The 17,560-nt window shown below is 41.3% G+C and overlaps 1 protein-coding gene across 2 annotated transcripts in view; it reads left to right on the top strand.

The window, feature by feature from the left end:
• The first annotated feature begins 1,087 nt into the window (after positions 1-1,087).
• SLC10A7 (solute carrier family 10 member 7) overlaps positions 1,088-17,560 on the top strand; it is a 140,089-nt gene continuing 123,616 nt past the window's right edge. The window contains exons 1-4 of one of the 2 annotated variants that reach the window (XM_053941353.1): positions 1,088-1,253; positions 4,668-4,750; positions 8,526-8,662; positions 12,855-12,930. In XM_053941353.1, the coding sequence (XP_053797328.1) occupies positions 1,154-1,253; positions 4,668-4,750; positions 8,526-8,662; positions 12,855-12,930 (396 nt within the window). In that variant the 5' untranslated portion in view covers positions 1,088-1,153. Of the gene's footprint in view, positions 1,254-4,667; positions 4,751-8,525; positions 8,663-12,854; positions 12,931-17,560 lie in introns of those variants that run through there. The other variant, XM_053941354.1, reaches the window with a different exon arrangement.

Genomic DNA, 17,560 nt, shown 5'->3' with positions numbered 1-17,560 from the left:
ACATCGGCAGAGACTGCAGGATGAAACTTGCCCAAAATGTTCGGGAATCGCGCAGCAGAGCTGCCGTGCTTGGGAGAGCCCTGCGGGACGGGGCAGCCGCGGCAGCACCGGTGGGAGCCGCTGGAAGACAGAGCGTCTCCTGCTTTATCATCTCCCTGTTCGTGGACTTGGAGCGCGGTGGCCGCGGCCGGCCAGGATGATGAATCCATCGGGGAAGCGCCAGAAGAGGGGAATAGGGAATGGAAAGCGCGGGTGGAGCACCAGGATGAGGTTTTACGATACTGTTTTAATGGAAGCGGTTCTAGCACAGAGGCAAACCAGGGAACCGCCCGCCGCTGGGAAGCGGCTGGCCCGACAGGGGCTGAACGGGTGCCTTTGGGTCTGCCCAGAACGGACAGACAGGCGCTCCATGCCAACTCCAGGGCGATCCCGATCCACGTGTCCCTGGCGGCGGCGGCGGCGCAGCGCCGGGACGGGCGGGCGTGAGCGCACACGGGTAACAGGTGCGTGACGCGGCGGCGGCCCCGCCCGCCCGGCGCTCCTGGCTGCCGCGCCCGGGGCTGCGGGGAGCGCAGCTGTCGGTGTTCGCCCCGCCAGCCCCGGCCCGCGCCCGCCCTCACGGCGCGATCCCGGATCCCGGATCCCGCCCCGGCGCTTCCCGGCTCGCGCCCGCCCTCCCGCGCGTCAAACGCCGGCCGTCACGCGGGCGTTGTAATGTACCGAAACAGCGCGCATCCTCTCGCTGCGACCGCCCTGCCGCGACCGCCCAGCCCCGCTCCCGCCCGCCGGCACCGCCTCCGTGCCCGCGCTCTTCCCGAGCCGCTCGGCGACGGCAGCCACGGCGCTGTCCCGTTCTCGCCGCCGCCGCCACCCGCGGTATCCGCCTCGGCGCCGAGATGCGTGGCGGGGGCGGCCGGAGCCGGTGGGGGGGCCGCAGTTGCGGGTAGCCGTGCGGACGGGCGGGCGGCAGCGCGGGGCTGCGCGCCTATTAGGAGGTGCGTGGTAGCGATGGCGGCGGTGGGTGAGCCTTTTCCCGTCAGCGGATCCGGCTGGCCGTGCCGGCGGGCGGTGGGGCCGCGCCCCGCCCCGCGCCCGCAGCAGCCCAGCGGCACCGGGCCGAGCCCGGCCGAACCGGACCGAGCGGAGCTGCGCCATGGGGCTGCTGGAGCGGCTGCGGAAGGAGTGGTTCATCCTCGGCATCGTGCTGGTCATCGCTGTGGCGCGGCTGGAGCCCGGCGTCGGCGTCAAAGGCGGTGAGTGCGGGCGCCGTGCCCCGGCAGCCCGGCGGGGGCACCGGCAGCCCCCGGGACTTTGCCAACTCCCCGCGGCCGCGCTGCCCCGTCCCGCCCGTGAGGGGTCCCTGCCCTCCATCGGCTCCTCTTCCCCGCTTCCAGCCACTGCTCCTCAGGAAGCCGGGAATTGCTCCCGGGTGCGTTCCCGTGTCTTTGCTCGGCACTGTACCAGTGGCTGGAGGAGCGTCCTGCTCTTTTGGGATTAGGAGTGGTGGAAGCCAAGCTGGCTCTGAATGTGCTCCTGTTCAACTAAGTCATAACTTCCAGAGGTGTGGGCATGAAGTCCCGGCAGCTCAGGGTATGGATTTCTGCCGCCTGGGAGCTTCCCCGGAGGTGTAGCTGGAGGAGTATTGTGGTAAACTCTCAGGTGCTGTGTTTCGGCCAGACCTTTTCTTTCGCTTTATAGTAGAACACTTGTATTTTAAAGTTTTGGATTTTTTTTTTTCGGTCTCGTTGTTGTTCCTCCTTACTCCCTCACGAAAGGGAGAGGAAAACAGGGAAACTGCTCCTGTGGAAAGTGGTGGTGTAAAAAATGCGTACACGGGGCAAAGCAGATCTGTCCTCTCTGCTGAGCAGGGAGGGCTTGTATGTTTCCCGGAACAAGGGCTGATGAAATATCCACTGTTATTTAAACATAAACAATGTATCTTTAAGTATAAACGCTGGGGGTGTATCCCGGTCGGTTTCCATTGGAACTTCAGCTCCAGACGTTCACAGATTTCAAGACCAAATTAAATTTTGTATTTCTTCTTCCCAGTTGTTCTCTGATGGCTTGAGAAAAGGGATGTAAAACACTTCAGTAGAATTCCTCTGGCAGTTCCATGTTATGTGAGAGGAGAAAGAATCTATCTGTGCTTTTATAGGCACAGGGTTTTAAAAAATTTTTTTTTTCTTCTTCATAACAGAGCTGAAGTTTGAGGATAGGCAGCTTCTCACTGAGGAGCCAAACTTTTCCCTCCTCTTAAGTTCTGGGGGAAAAAAAAAGAAAGTGATTAAAAAAATATGGCTTTGAACACATGCTGTGGCAACTAAGGCTCCGGTACTTCATGGAGTTCAGGGTAGGCAAAATCCCTGCTGTGCAAGGATCCCTTCTGACATCGGTGTGCTGTTCTGCATGGGTGAATAGAACCCACGTGGAGCTTCTTGCAGGATCCGTGCTGTGTTTTCTGCAGACCTTAGAGACTGACCTGAAATTGATAGTATCAGGTGTTTTGTCCCTTTCTGCTTTGAGTGCCGTGCTAATTGTTAGCAACCGTGTGGGAGGGAGATCCTTTTAACTAGAATAGGAGATAATTGTTCCTCGGCTCACTTCCTGCATGGAAGCGCTATGATGGAGCACTTCATTAAATTATCGTGCTGCAAAGAGATGTCAAGCTTTGACACTGTATTGTTCCTGGGATAACTTGCTTGAAAAATCTTGGAAACATTGATTGAGAGTAGTGAGCACATGTTCCTCATAGTGGTATCCCCTCCTCTGAAACTGTGGGATCTCAGTGCTCTGAGGAAGAAAAATATTTCTTTTTAAAAGCAGAAAGAGGTGAGGGGTGGGAAGTAGCAACACATGAAAAAACCTTAGTTTGTCATCTTCCAGCTGACAAAGCCATGCACGGTAATTTGCAGGGCTTTAGTGAATGGTATGGATGGTCCAGCATCCATACCCGTGGAAGATTGTGCCATAAATAACAAAGATTTGTGTTGTTGTCACCTTCGTGACATAAGCCAAGCCATTTTTGTGTGTTTTCCTATTTGATAAATGAGCCCATTTAGTTCCTTTGTGCAAAGAATTTTTCTGTTGTGACCAGAGTTCCCTGTGCTCCTCGAGTGTGTGGTTGCTCTGGTGGTAGAGGCTTCTCCTGGGAGAAGGAGTTCAGGTAGCCCAGTGAAAAATCATAAACCAGAAAAAACGGAGTCCTGGAAGAACCCCTGTTTTAGCCAGATTAACTCACTGCCTGTCTGCTGTATGTGCATGTGCATAGAGACTCTAATCTTCTAAAGGATTAGAAAATAGAGGTAATTGTGTCTATAAAATATAGTTTTCTGTAGAGCTATATATTTATATAATCTTTTGGGGTTTTCCCCCCCCATCTATTCAGTTAACATGCCATAATTTTGCAACTAGTCATGTGCTTTGTTGCAACTGTAACTCTTGCATTTCCTGTCTTATTTTTACCTTAGTCTTCATAGATATAGCTTGCTTGGGGTTTTTTCTTGTTCGATTTTTTTTTTTTTTTTTTTTTTTTTTGGTGTTTGGCACACACACTTTTAGTGTCTTGTCAACAGAGTTCTCTCTGAGAGTAGGATTAGAGTTGAAATTACTTGAGATACTAATTTGACTTGTACAATCAAGTCCCTCTTATTTAAGGACCATTGACCTTAACTCCAGTGTGACCATCAATGTATCATTCATCTGGGGGAGCAGAAAGGTTCCTCTCTTCTGCAGTGGTGAGTCAAGGCTGGCTTGTTTGCTCCTGCACTTTTGCTCCTGACAACTTATGGTCACTTATAGAGTGAGGATATTACTTTGGTCCTAAGTAGACTGCTAATATTTTCTTTCTAACATAATATCTGGTTGAATGCTCATGAAAAAATGAGCACATATGTTTTATGCCTGGTGGCCTCTGCAGGCAAAGTGTATTAAGAGCATTTGTCATTTTTATAGGAGTGTAAAAACGACTATATTTTAATCTCCCTGAAAAAAGTATATAAATATATACAAATGTAAGCCTTTAATACAGAGGAACCCTTGGTGATGCAGGCATCTGCCCTTGCTGATTTCACTGCAGCAGTGTCTGAAATGTGTAATTGTGGGGCTGGAATGAACCATTTTGAACCATTTTCTGTTGTGAGTGGAATAACACAGAATTGTATTGCCCCAAGGAAATCATTGCAAGGTGTGATTTGGGCTCTTCTGTGCAGGCAGCCAGACAGGTGTGTGTGTTGTAGGGAAAGAAGAGAGAGGTAGCTGTGTGAGGGATGTCAATGGCCCTGTGAAGGTACCAGCTAATATTTTTATTGGAGTGCATGGTTTGAGTTTGTTGATGCTGTAGGGATAGTCTCATGGCAGAACTGTGAAAGGCTTCCCATCTTCAAATTTCCAGAATTTACCTGCGAGTTCCCAATGGCCTCTAATCATGGAAGTCAAATTTATATAATGACATAACTCACTCTACACTCACTGGTTTACTTTTATTTTAAAATGAATAGCATGCTTTCTGTAACTTGCTAGAAATGCCATTCTTTTTATTACAGACTTTACTGATTAGATTTTCTCCAGGTATTTTTTTTTAAGTATTCTCATTTATTCTGATATAGTATATGCATATCATTATCCCTTTGACTGTAGTTCACTTTGTTCTCTGTGTTTGTATTTTTTAGGACCCTTGAAGCCAGAAATTACCATAACTTACATTGCTGTTTCAGCTATATTCTTTAACAGTGGACTCTCCTTAAAAACTGAGGTACTGTACTGTTTCATTGCTTCATTCCTATTATGCTCTAAAAATTTTGTGTTCCTTTTGATCAGATTTGAATGTAATTGGAATGGTGGTGGTGCTGGGAGGAGGGCTAGCAAGAGAAGATAAATATTAGATGTTTAAGGAATAACCCTCCTTGATTTTATAAAGTGCTTCACAAAGTAATGAAGATGATGAGGAGAGTGTGAATAAATGTCACCCATCCACAGAGGGTGGGTGGTTTGTCTCTGCACAGCTTTAACTAAATGGAAGTGATGAGCACAATTTGGAGACTGGACCTACACCCTGGTTGTGTCCCAAACCCAAATCAGGGTGAGATGCAGCTGTTCACTGCTGGATTGATGGAAACAAAGACTTGGTGGATTTAAGTTACCTTTTTTGGTAGGGCCAGGGCAGCAGCTAGGATTAGCACAAAAGGGTTCCTATGCAGATACAATGTCAATATAAAAAAAGGCAAAGTCTTGGCAATCTTTTCCCATAGGATTTTGTTGTGGTTTTAGGTGGGTTTGAGGTACCTACACTCTGGTGCATATCACAGGCACTGAGATTTCTTTAAAATTCTGTGTCACATGTTGTTCAAAGAGGAACAGTCTGGGATTCAGAAGAGATGAAGGGGCATGTAAAGGAATAGTGGAGAAAGGAGATGATGGCTATGTGCCAAGACAAGTAGCAGCCAGAGTTGAAATGAAACACTGCACATCTCTGCTAGTCTTATTTTCTGATTCCTTTGTGCTGTTGACTAACAAGGGATGCTATTCATAAGTTGCATGATACTAATGCCTGAAAGAATCATCACAATTTTGTCCAGTTATCTCTTGGTGGACTGGGATTTGAGTGAACACTGTGCATTCAACAACAACAAAGTCTCTCCACCTGCACCATGGTTATAGTGGTGAACTTTCATCCTTTCAACTTCAATGGAAATAGGCTGTGGAGGGGCACTCTCTTCCACAGAGAAGAGAACTCAAAACACAAACCTGAGTAGTATTAATAGAGTGGAGCATGCAGAGAAAAAAAAAGTAAAATTTTTTTGCCTTTCACTAGTTTGTATCTTTGAAACCTTGTATTTGCACAGCAGCTGTGAGAAATCAGTAGCATTGTCAAAGTCCTGATTAGATTCTCCATGCTAGTTTACATCTAAATTCTTCCAGTTAAGGTGATGTGACTGACAGATTTCTGGGCAATGTGTCATGTCTTACTTTGAACTTACATAACTTTTTTCCATCTATTAAAGCAATATATTGATGTGAATGAAGCTTTTACAGGAGCTGATGTTTATGTCCAGGTAGATGATCTCAGAATGTTTTGGGAGCAGCAGTTAGAGCTAGTGCTGTTATCCAGCTTCATGAAGAAGCTAGGCCTTTCCTGAATTTCTGCCATGGAGATAGAAGACAGAAGAAGAAAATAACTTCTCACATTGTAGCTTGTGCTATTACTTTCTAAAGTGTATGTTAAAAACAATCCTTATATGTGTTAGGTGGCCAGGTCATGTTTTTATTAAAATACTTTGAGGCATGTTTTAGTTGTTTAAGGCACAATGTAAAGCTGGTATTATTACTCAACAGGCCTTTTTATTGGATTGCAAAGTATATGGTTTTTGCTTTTGGCTTTATTTGTTCTTGGCCTGCATATCAGCTGTTCTACCTTAGACAATGTATTAGTTAGATGGAAACTAGTGCTTGGTATGCTTTATGACAGGATGAGATGTTTGTAAGTGATAAATCTGACAAAATTAGAAATAACTGATGCTCTTTTAATGTTACACTTAATCTGGTTTAATCTGCTGTGTAAGTGCATGCTCAAAACAATTTGCTAGTGTGTTCAAAAAGCATTTTACAGAATAATTGGCAACATTCAAGGAGAACCTATCTGTGCATGGCATTGTTACACTTTCAGAACCAGAGGTGACAAAGGTCCTCTTACATTTGTAGAAAAACTCAGTGTTCTCTGACAAGAGCATTTCATTCCACCTTAATATAATGCTATTTCAGTTTGCAGTGACTGGAAAGCTTGCTCTTTTAAAGCAAATACCTCCCATAGGGCCCCAGAAATTAAATCACATACTTGAGTTATCCATTTCAACGAGGAATTTGGCAAGCCACTGAGAACACTGTTTGCTCTGTGTGGGTATTTGCTCAGAGGAGTCCAGCTGTGACTATCGGAAGAATGGCTGGATGGCAACAGGGACCCACACCAGCCAGGGAGAGGCTGGATAGGCTCCCTAAAGGGTGTGAAATACTGGGGAAGACAAGGTAACCTGTTCTGTCTGGTGTGCAGAGACAGAGTCATAACTAGAAGCTTCCAGCAACTTTTTTGAGGTGGCAGATGTATTTTTGGATAAACCCTTGTAAATTGTTTAAGAGGGTGAAGGCTGTTTGCCTCCGTGTTTATGCTGTGATCATCCAGTTTAAGGCATAATATTATAATGATAACTATTCTAAATTACTGTTACTATTCTCAAAAGCAATCACTGGAAACATTTTCAAGACTGGTAATTTAGATCTGCAGAGATTTGTTCCATCAATAAATGCAGTAGGTTGGCTGTGTTGTATCACCTCTGGAAGTTAAAATGAGGCTTTCTTTCTGTCTTGGGTTTTGGTTTTGGAAGTATCACAGAGTCTTCTGAAAACCCTCTGGTTTTGAGGCATTTTCCAATTGTAAAAATATGAAATTAGAAGGGTACTTCTGTATGTGAGATATAGATAGATATGTTTAATGCATCCGGAGCGTCAGCTGGAGAATCCCAGCAAAATAGATTTTAAATAAGAGTGCCATCAGTTCTTTTGCATTGCTTACTTGAGAAGAATGTGAGTTACTGTGAGACAAAGGAAGAGGAATTTTTATTCTCAGTCTGAGAGATTTGAAATGAGTTGAAATGTGCAAGACTCTTTCAATGTACTCAAAAACCTGTGTAGAAGGTCCTTGAAATGCCTGAAAAGGGAGAAATAGAGAGAGACAGAGCTAGCTGAAGAGTTTTTTTCTTTAAGGGTACTTGATCACCTCTCTGGAGTGCTCTCACACTATTTAAAATTAATTTTTTCTTTGTTGTTTTCTGAGTCTCCAGTGGTGCTTTAGACTTTATTTCTCTGAAATTTATGGCTTAACAGTTTTTAGCTTGTTATGGTCTTGGTATTCTTTCTTTGTTATTCTTCATCAGCCAAATTTCTTTTTCCTATAAATTTCCTATTGATACAATAAATAATCAAAGTCTGCTACTTTGCTTTTAGGGAAAAAATAACAAACATGAAAAAACCTCCGACATCACAAATGAATGGTTGGTAATACAAACATCCATAAACAAAATCCAAAAAAATCCTTTTTTTTTTTTTTTTTTTTTTTTTTAATAGTATAAATGAGAATCACCATTTCTGGTTCTCTTCAGACAGAGGAACCTGAAATCATGTACTCCCTACAAGTTTTCATGCGTCTTGATATCAAAAGTCAATAAACAGCCATCAGCGCAGTTAACACAGGTTTTTGAAGCCGTGGCAAAGTGCTAAGGCTGCCTGCTGAAAAGCTGCTGTTCTGAGAACTACACTATTATTGAAGTAGTGGACAATTCCTGTGGAAAAATGCCCAGGAGCAGACAGCTTTTATGTTGTCTGGAGGACATTAAAGAGGAGATCAGATGATCCCTAAAGGTGACTTTTTGACGTGCACTCCTTTTGTATTATAAAGCTGATCCTAGTTTTAAAAGCACAAATGTGATCTTACTTCAGCTGTTATGACTGCAACTTCCTCTCTTCTTTTTCTTTTGCAGGAGCTGACAAGTGCTTTGATGCATGTGAAACTACACCTTTTTGTCCAGATTTTTACACTTGTGTTCTTCCCAACAGCAATATGGGTCTTTCTTCAGCTGTTATCAATCACACCTATAAATGAATGGCTTTTAAAAGGGTATGTTTAAGTATAATGGAGTAAAATATATTTGTAGCTGTTTTCTTAAAGGGCTGCTTATCCTGCAACTGGTGTTTTGTTGTATTGTGAACAGGTTTTGCTGGTTGTTTTTTGTGCTTCAGCACTTTGCTATTGAAAACAAAGTACGTGCACAAGATTATCCCTTCAGGAACCTGGTCTCATTTTCAGAAAGTCTGGACAGTTTTATGTGTAGGGAGGTTGCAACAGGTTAGCTTTCTTTTTCACAAAACACAGCTGAAAGGATGTGTTGGGTCTCAAGGAAGGTGGGGAAGAAAGAAAAGGAATACTGAAGGAAAAGCATAAATCAGTGAATAAATATTGTGTATGCCACATTCTGGCCTGCTGTTTTTAAGTAGTTTTCATTGAGCATTTCTTGCGTGGGTTCAGTATCTGTTTCCAGCTAAATTATTGGGGTAAAAAAGAGTAAAGTTTTTGTAGGACAAGAACTTTGTGATGAGCAGAAACTAAGTTACCATGAACACAGTGTGTTTTAAACCTTGTCTGTACACTGCCAATGTGCAAAGCTGCATTGATGGTGTGCTAGGGATAGATGCTATGTTAAAAAAAAAGTTAAAAGGTTTTTTTTTTTGAATGGGAGTCAATACTTAGTGCCATGCAGGTATACTGGAATGTTTGAATGTAAAAATCAATTATTTCAGAAAACTATTGAAAGAATCCCCATTGTTTCTTACTGCTTGGTGAAACATTGCTTGGGGAGTTCCTTGTCTTTAAAGTTTAATGAAAAAGCTGCTCATGTTTGTGTTTCTACAAGGCCTAAACATAAAGGAGCATTTCATTTTGTTTGTAAGAGGCTTCTCCTGATGCTCCATCAAGTGTGAATTGGTCCAAGTGAAAGTGAAAAGGTGACATTGAGACAACATCAATTAAAAGTTAACACACTTTTGCTTAACAGTATCAGTAAAGCAAGGAAATAACAAGATTGCTATATGATGTTCATTTGTATTTAGCTATTTTTAGTAAAGGGTATTCTTCAAAATAAAATAATTGTGATTTTTTTTTTGTCAGCTAGGAGAAATATGTGATTTTCCACAGTAGCCAAAATTCCTTTCTAATCCATGGAGTTTCAGTTTCTGAAATGCAAAGTGAAAGAGATTTTTGGGGATTTTTGGTTCCATGAAGCATGTCTCATTCCTTCTTTCCCATGAATCTTATGCCACTTTGATTCTTAGTACTTAAGTGACATGATCTATTGCATGCACAAGTATAATTGTATGTATATGCATGTACAGCTGTAAAACTGTTTGTGAAACTTGGGATGTATTTATTTTTGTAAAGAAAATAAATACTTGTGCATTTATCTCCCTAAATGTGGAGCCTAAACCAGGCTCATTTGTCATGAGTGTGTATCTGTGTCTTACTAGTGAGCTGCTGTACTTCTGTATGCTTCAAGCTGCCTTTCAAGCACTTGTTCCTTGAGTACTGCTCCTGATTTGGCAATTTTATCTTTTAGTGCAGTAACTCTGTTGTATTGAGGTTTCATTGAAAGAATGATCAGATTGAGGAGTTTAATTGAGGTGGTTTGTTTGGGTTTTTTTTTTTTTTTTTTTTTGAGAGTACTTTCTTGAGAAATACTGCTGTTCAGGACACACTCAGAGCAGCAGCCACTGCACTGGGAGCTGTACAGTGTGATGCAGGTGCAGAGGATACTGAACTCTGTCCTAATTCTAGAATAACACATTTCAAAGCAGGTCCCTGTGCATGTGTGAGGAGCTGATGGGAGGGACTGTGCTGTGGCAGCTCTGTGTAAACAGAAGTTCATCCTAATCCCCCACAGCTGTAGTTTTTATTCCCTTAGAAACGCTGCAGTACCCAAGGAAAACAGTGAGGGAAGACAGGTTTGGGCAAAGTTACTTCCTTATCACACATTTAGTGCAGCATGTGGGGGAGGCTGGTGGATAGCTCTCAAAAAGGCCTGGAAGAACAGGCTTCTGCTTCCAAGGGCATGCAGCACCCTTTGGCAGGGCAGCTCCCCTGGGCACTGCAGTTCTTCACTGCTCCCTACACTAGGTTATGCCTGAAGGGCACAGCCCACAGAACCTTTTCCATCTTGCATCAGAATGCATGGTAGATTCTCCCATCTTCCCTAATGGTCTGGTTTTGCTGTAAGTGTTATTTGAGAGGCAGATTTGGGTGGTACAGCTTTTCACCTGTGTCTCTACAGCTGAGTGGGATTTTTGTCTTTCCCTCCCCCCTCTGTCTGGGATGATATTAGGAAGTTTGTTGCTTTGCAATAATTGTGAAATTTATAAAATAGAGGAGAAACTGACATCCACCCAGGCATCTTATAAGTTGATTTTTTTGTTAGCTGACCAGGTTTTGCATTGATAACATCTATTTGTAAAGGAGCACGAAGCAGGTTATTAATTTATGCACAGATTCACCTCTTCTCAACTCTAGGATGTAGCATTTACAGCACAGGTGGTAAGGCACGAGATGCAAAGATTGGGTATAAGATACGTCTAAAACATGTGACTTCAGACTCTACTGCTCAGTTGTCTGTAGTGATATCAGCAGAACAGCAAGTGTCTGAACCCCTGATGTTAGTACTCATAGCATGGCCTCATCCAGTGGAATATATGAGTTGGTTGGTTGTTATCTCTAGTAGTCTGTTGGCCATTAGAGGAATCTGTTTATATATTGGTAGAATTGTGTTGTTGATACAAACTGAAAAAAAATTTACAGGTGCATGTTTCAATACACTCAATTAAGAGTGTGTCCTTTTAGTGTGTACTAGTTTTTTTTTTTTTTTTTTTAGATTAATATTGCTTGATAGGGATTTTTATTTTTAATCCCAAATGTATTATTGTCAATTTGAGAGGGTTAACAGAGATTGTATGATTAAATCTTTCCCTTATAGTATGGAAAATCCCTGCCAGCTGAGAGGAATGCCCTTGCACACATTTTGTACCTCTCTGGATAACTCTGAATTTAATCCACTCCTTATTAGAGCAGGTGAGAAGTCTGAGGAGCTGGCTGCCACATAGGAGATAACAGTATCACAGTGTAGGAGACAGACATCAGAATTGCCATGTGTTTGTCTGCTGTATATTCTCCTATATATTTCCAAACTTTCCTGCACGGTTTCTTTTTCCTTTCTTTTCTTTTCAGTGTGAGCTTATTCTCCCGTGTGCTGACAACTCTCTGCTGCCATAGCTTATTTCACTGTAAGCTGAAGGTGCTCTGTGCTTCCAAGGTGGTGCTTGGATTTCTATAATGCTTACATTGGTTGCCTCTTTCCTTTCACACAGTGTCTGTAGCTGACAGAGGGAATGCTGTCATTGTCGCTTATCTGTTTCTTCTTTTTAAGCTTTTTGTATACTTGTGGAATATCAATTGCACTCTAATGTGCACCCTGGTGCCTGGATTTAATACTTCTGTTTGCTGCAGCTTTTTGACACTGCCTTTCTTGGGGGTTCTACTGACAGGGTTACGAATGCAAAGTAGTTCACAACTAGTAATTGGTTGTTCTGAATTAGAATCTCAAGCTCTGATACTTGAAATCATATGTAGATTCCACACTTTTGGGGATTTTGCAATCTATTTTATTCTATGCATTACTGTTCCTTCCAAGTCAAGACAATTTTTCTTCAGAAGCCCTATTTTACTTAGTTTCAAATTTAATTGTAATTTATTGCGGTGTGATTTTGTGGACTGTCTTTGAAAACAAAGGAAAGTTCACCACTTTTTTCTTACTTTGCAACAGCATTTACTGTGCACTTCAATAACTTTGCTGCACAAACAATGCTAAAAAATTACAATAATAATAGGGTATCTTGGATTTCTAAAGTGTAAGAGAAAGCTGTTGATGCTTTGATGGCAGTCAGGTGATTTTATCCGGAAGTCTGTGATAGATGTAGATACCTCTGTGAATGAGAGCTACAGCACTACAGATGGGGAAGTGGAGTCACAGAGAGGTTAAGTGTGCTTTTTGCATGGTGACATGACTCTTCACCGTGCTGACTGGAGAGAAATGGTATAGAAATGCTGCCAGCAGGAGTGCCCTTCCTGGTGCAGGGCTGTAACTGATTGGAAGCTGATTGCACTGCACAGGTGATAAGACTTCCTACTCTGCTATTTGGTGTTTTAAGGTAGCAGGTTGCTTAGTGTTTGCCTCCTGTAAGGAATGTAACACTCTTTTTGTTGTTTTCAGCTTGCAGACAGTGGGCTGCATGCCACCTCCTGTGTCTTCTGCTGTAATTTTAACCAAAGCTGTTGGTGGGAATGAGGTGAGTTTGCATTTTGGCTTTTTTAAATAGGCATTCAAACAAGTATGTATTGATGATGAACTCAAGTGGCAAAGCACAGACAGAAATATGACACTACTGTGGTTTGTAAAGCATTCTGGAATTAGGGATTAGGTGTTGACTTGGTGTCAAACAAGGAAAACAGTGATATGTTACATGCTGCCATTGATGAAACTGAAAGAAACTCACTTTTCTGAGGTGATACAAAGGTTTCTGATAGAAATTAGTGTTGGGAGATTTCTGGTGGTTGCTGTACTGGAAGTCCTAACCCTGTGCTGTGTTGTAGTTATTGCATAGACCAATAGATTTGCAGTGAAGTCATGCCCTTGCAGAGATTCTTTGGATGTGTTCAGTATTAAAAAGCCCTGTAGTTGGGATTTCTCAAGCTTGAAGCTGCAAATATATCAAGTGACATGGCAATACAAACATGGATTTAAATCTTATATTGTTATTTGAGACTGCATGAAGTGAAAATTCAGGGAACGTGGAGTTCTCTAACAGTGATGCAATGCAAAGTTCTCAACAGATAGGAAATGCTGGGATAGAAGTTGTTGGTGTAAACTCAGCTTGATCATGATAAATTTCTGCCTTAAAATGGCATATTCTGGTGTAATTTCAGACTCTTTCTTTATCCACAAAGCACTTGCTGTTTTCAGGAAGGCCAGATAAATGGCATTTAGCAGATTAATCCAGCTGTGCTAATTAATGAGCTTGTTTCCTTTAGATTTGCCTCCTCATAGCTGCTGAAGGTGGAGGAGACCTGGTAGGTGAAGAAAGAAGGGAATTAACATTGACAGATGGGATTTACACCCGGGGCAGTTGGATGCTATTCTGAGGAGTTAAAGGCAAATCTTAATTCAGCCATAGAACTCCTGTGTGAGGTTGGGTGGTTCACTTCAACCGCATGTTTTAAATATGGCCGTTAGTTGTGAACTTCTCATTTTCTGAGTTCAGGCTCTTGGGACCGATTAATGTCAGCTTTGAAAACACATGATAGCACTGAAAGAGATTGAAGTTGTACTTTGTACTGACAAAGTGCTGTTTAATTGCTTTATCCTCTGAAGAGAGACCCAAAGTATTTCAAGTCAACCATCTCTAATTATGGGCAATCCTGATGCACATCACTGTCTGCCAGTTTGCTGTCTTGAAAAAAGAACCATAAAATTGTCTGATGGAGGTGCTGGGGAGTAGTTACTATAAAGAAATAATTTAAGTACCCAATAGTGATCAACAGAGAAATGAGAGGTTTTCCAGTTATAATTCTACATGTAGATGCTGTAAATTACAGCAAGATACCACACAGTGAACAGTGAGGATTAATTGAGTGAGAGCTCATTCAGCACTGTTGTACTAACCTTAGAACAGGGTAAAGATCCTCTGGAAAAAACTACAGTGAGATTGGTTAGTTGAAAGCCATATAACACAGTGTACAGGAGGGAGAGAGCTACTTTAGTTTCTTGACCATTAGAAAACACTTTCTTATGGTAGTGTCCTTCAGGGGTGGTGAGGGTGTGTGCATTTTATACCTGTAAAAGCTGAAAAATGGCTGCTTTCTATTATGTGGTTGTATAAGTCTCTGACAAGGTAAGCTTTAAACTCTGATTTTTCTGTGCCAAACTGGTGTTAGAGGAATGTAAAATGGCATACCTTGTAGTAAGTTTTACAGATAGTTGCTGACAGCAGGGAGGGTGAATCAAGAATTGAGTCTTGGGAATTGAGAGTCTGTAAAGGAAACACTCCCTTTAAACACGCTCAGCGTAGACAAAGTGTGTGGCAAAGTTATTGCCAAACTTGACCTGTTGGCATGTTTCCAATGCAAGTATATTTTTGGAATTTGGTATTTCTATGTTGTTCAGACTAATTTTTCTTCTGAAGAGCACCAAATCACATCCCTTGTGCTAGGGGAGGTAAACAGTCTTGCATCTCTCCTTGCCAGACTTCAGCTGAGCTGTTACTGATGTATTTCTTTTTCTGATAGAAGCAGAACACTGCATTTTTTCCCATTTCAGTTTGAATCCACTCTGATATATGAAGAATTTAAATGTGGGAGTCAGTTGGAAGTACAAGTGGTTATACTGTGAAAGCATTTGTTCATAATAATGCTTCTTAAACTGCTTTTTGCCTCAACAAACATGTATCCCTTACCTAGAGAAATTGATTTGTCTGAGGATGTATCTAACACTGCATAATAGAATATGAAGATAAATGAGCTTGCTCAGGACTATAGCAAGGAAGCTCCACGTGAAGTAATTAGTCTGAGAAGTGTCCTGCTGCTGTAGAGTACAGGCACACCCTCAATAACTGCTCTGAAGACCTCTTTGGATATCTTGAAACACAGCACTTAAGAGCTGTGGTGGTTGCCTGTCTTATGAGAGTGTAGAGGGGTTTAGGTTTCTTTGTCTAAGTAGAAGTGACTGTTAATTGTCAGTTTGGACTTGGGGTATTCTTAAAGAAATATCAGGCCCTGTGTTATGGTAGAAGTAGTACCCCTGGGGCTGGGGAAACATGGTCTCTATTTTTAGCTCTCTCATCAACCTTTTGGGTAAAACAGGGTGAGTTACTGTGTCTCCGGAGTTGGCTGTGATGCATAATAGCACATTTGTGTTTGAAGATCAATGCTGAAAAAATCTAAGATCTATATTTTATTGGCCTGGCACAGGGTAGTTAAGTATTTGGTAAAGTGCTTCGAAAGTGACCTACATCATTAGAGGCTGCTTGGGTGGTGGATTTTGTTGCATATTAATTGGAAAATTTGGTTGTGAGATAATAAAAGGGAGACTTTCTTTCTTTTCTGTTTCTCCTTCACCCTGATTCTCCAACACTGCTCCTGTGATCTTTTCCTATGTTACTTTCATTAACCCTGCAAGCAACTTTCTAAACCAGCCTATTCCTAGCTTTTGTTACAAATGCACTTAGTTCATTAGCAAAGCCAGTTTCAAGTACTGAATGTTTGATATATTTGAAGGCCTATATGAACAAAAAAACTTTCATATGTTGACTGGTGAAAAATGAGGAGGGATCACCATAAGAATGAAAATCTAATTTTTAATTTGTTGATATTTTCTCAATTACTTATTTGTTTCTGTTAAACAATCTTGTGTTTTGTGTAGAGGACAGTCCATGAAGCTAAAAAGATTGGCATGAAAGCCAGAAAGCCTCATGTTTGTTCTTTGCTCTTGTGCTGTGAAGGGTCAGGATTTTAGTGGTGTAGCACATTGACAGCACTGAAGGCTTTGTTGTGAAAGACTTGGTTTTTTTCAACAAGTCTTGTAGTTTTTCAGTGAAATTATAAAAACAATTTCTTTAAAAGTCTGCAATAGAGACAAATAAATATGTCATCAAGGTTCTGTTAAGACAAACCTATTAAAAGCTCAGAGATACTCAGACAGAAGTGCTGTAGAGATGCCAGATATTACTACAAAGTATTCAGACAGCAAATGTCACACTCTCCTTAAGAATCAAAGTAACGAAGAAAAGAGATTGGAAATTAGATCTATAAGTCTATTATCAGTTTGGGAGAAAAGGCAATTTGTGATGACTTTTATGGCAGCTTAATGACATATTTTTGAAAAGTGTAACATAACAGGAAGGAGCTCTGATGGAATTGTACAGATAAATCGTGGCAGACAGCTCATTTTGCTGAAGAATACTTTGGCTATTTTGCTTTCTCATACACCACACAACCACTGAGGATTTTTTGTTATTGTTCAGTTGAGCTATAGCTTGTACAAAACCTCTTAAACCTCTTAATCAACGTAATGCTTTATTCTTTTTTTTTGCAACTTTAATGTTGCTATGCCCTTTTGTAAAACAAGGTGTTGCACATGCAAAACAAGATTTTGAAATGTAAAATAGGCTACAATGAAGAAAGCCAGAAAGGTGTTAATGAAATATGGTATAATGCAAAGAAATAGTTCTATTATTGATTTTTAGATTTGTTTTTTGAAGCAGATGTAGAACATAAAATTGAGTACAAATTTGCAAGGTCCACAGCTAACCTTTCTGGGAAAGAATCAAGGGAGAGCAGCCACATTTACCCAACAAATTATATACAATAGTTTTAAATGATATTTTGAAAAACATAGCACATGAATAGTTTCTGAGAAATGAAGACTGGAAAATTCCTTTGTTTGTCTCTGTGTTTTTCGTTTTTTTTTTTTTTTTTAGTAGAAATAAAGAAAAAGTGAACTCTAACACTACTGTAAAGTCACAGGAAAGATATTGATTTCTCTAAAAATACCTGAAGTTCTTTGAACTGTGTATACATGTACATTAACCTTTTAGAAAACAAAATAAAATGAATAAAAAGAAGTACAAGCTCTAATGGTTTGTGATTCATACACTGACTGATGCACCAGTGTACCGTGAGTGTTTACTCTTGGAAGGTAACACATGAACATTATGAAATAAAATTTTTTAAGATCTTCAAATAAACTGTGCCATGATGTTTAGTTATCTTCTATAATATAGTTTTTCCTCTCTAAATATAAGTCAGTAGTGTTGTCTAAAATTTGATTTCCAAATTGCACTTAAAATGTTCACATGTTCAGGCTTTGTTTATGAAAGGGTAAGTAGTTTAATTATATTGTTTTTAAAAATGATACTGTAAAAG

This window comes from Vidua chalybeata, chromosome 4 (genome assembly GCF_026979565.1).
Source record: "Vidua chalybeata isolate OUT-0048 chromosome 4, bVidCha1 merged haplotype, whole genome shotgun sequence".
Taxonomy (NCBI): Eukaryota; Metazoa; Chordata; class Aves; order Passeriformes; family Viduidae; genus Vidua; species Vidua chalybeata.
This window is presented reverse-complemented; position numbering and strand designations above follow the sequence as displayed.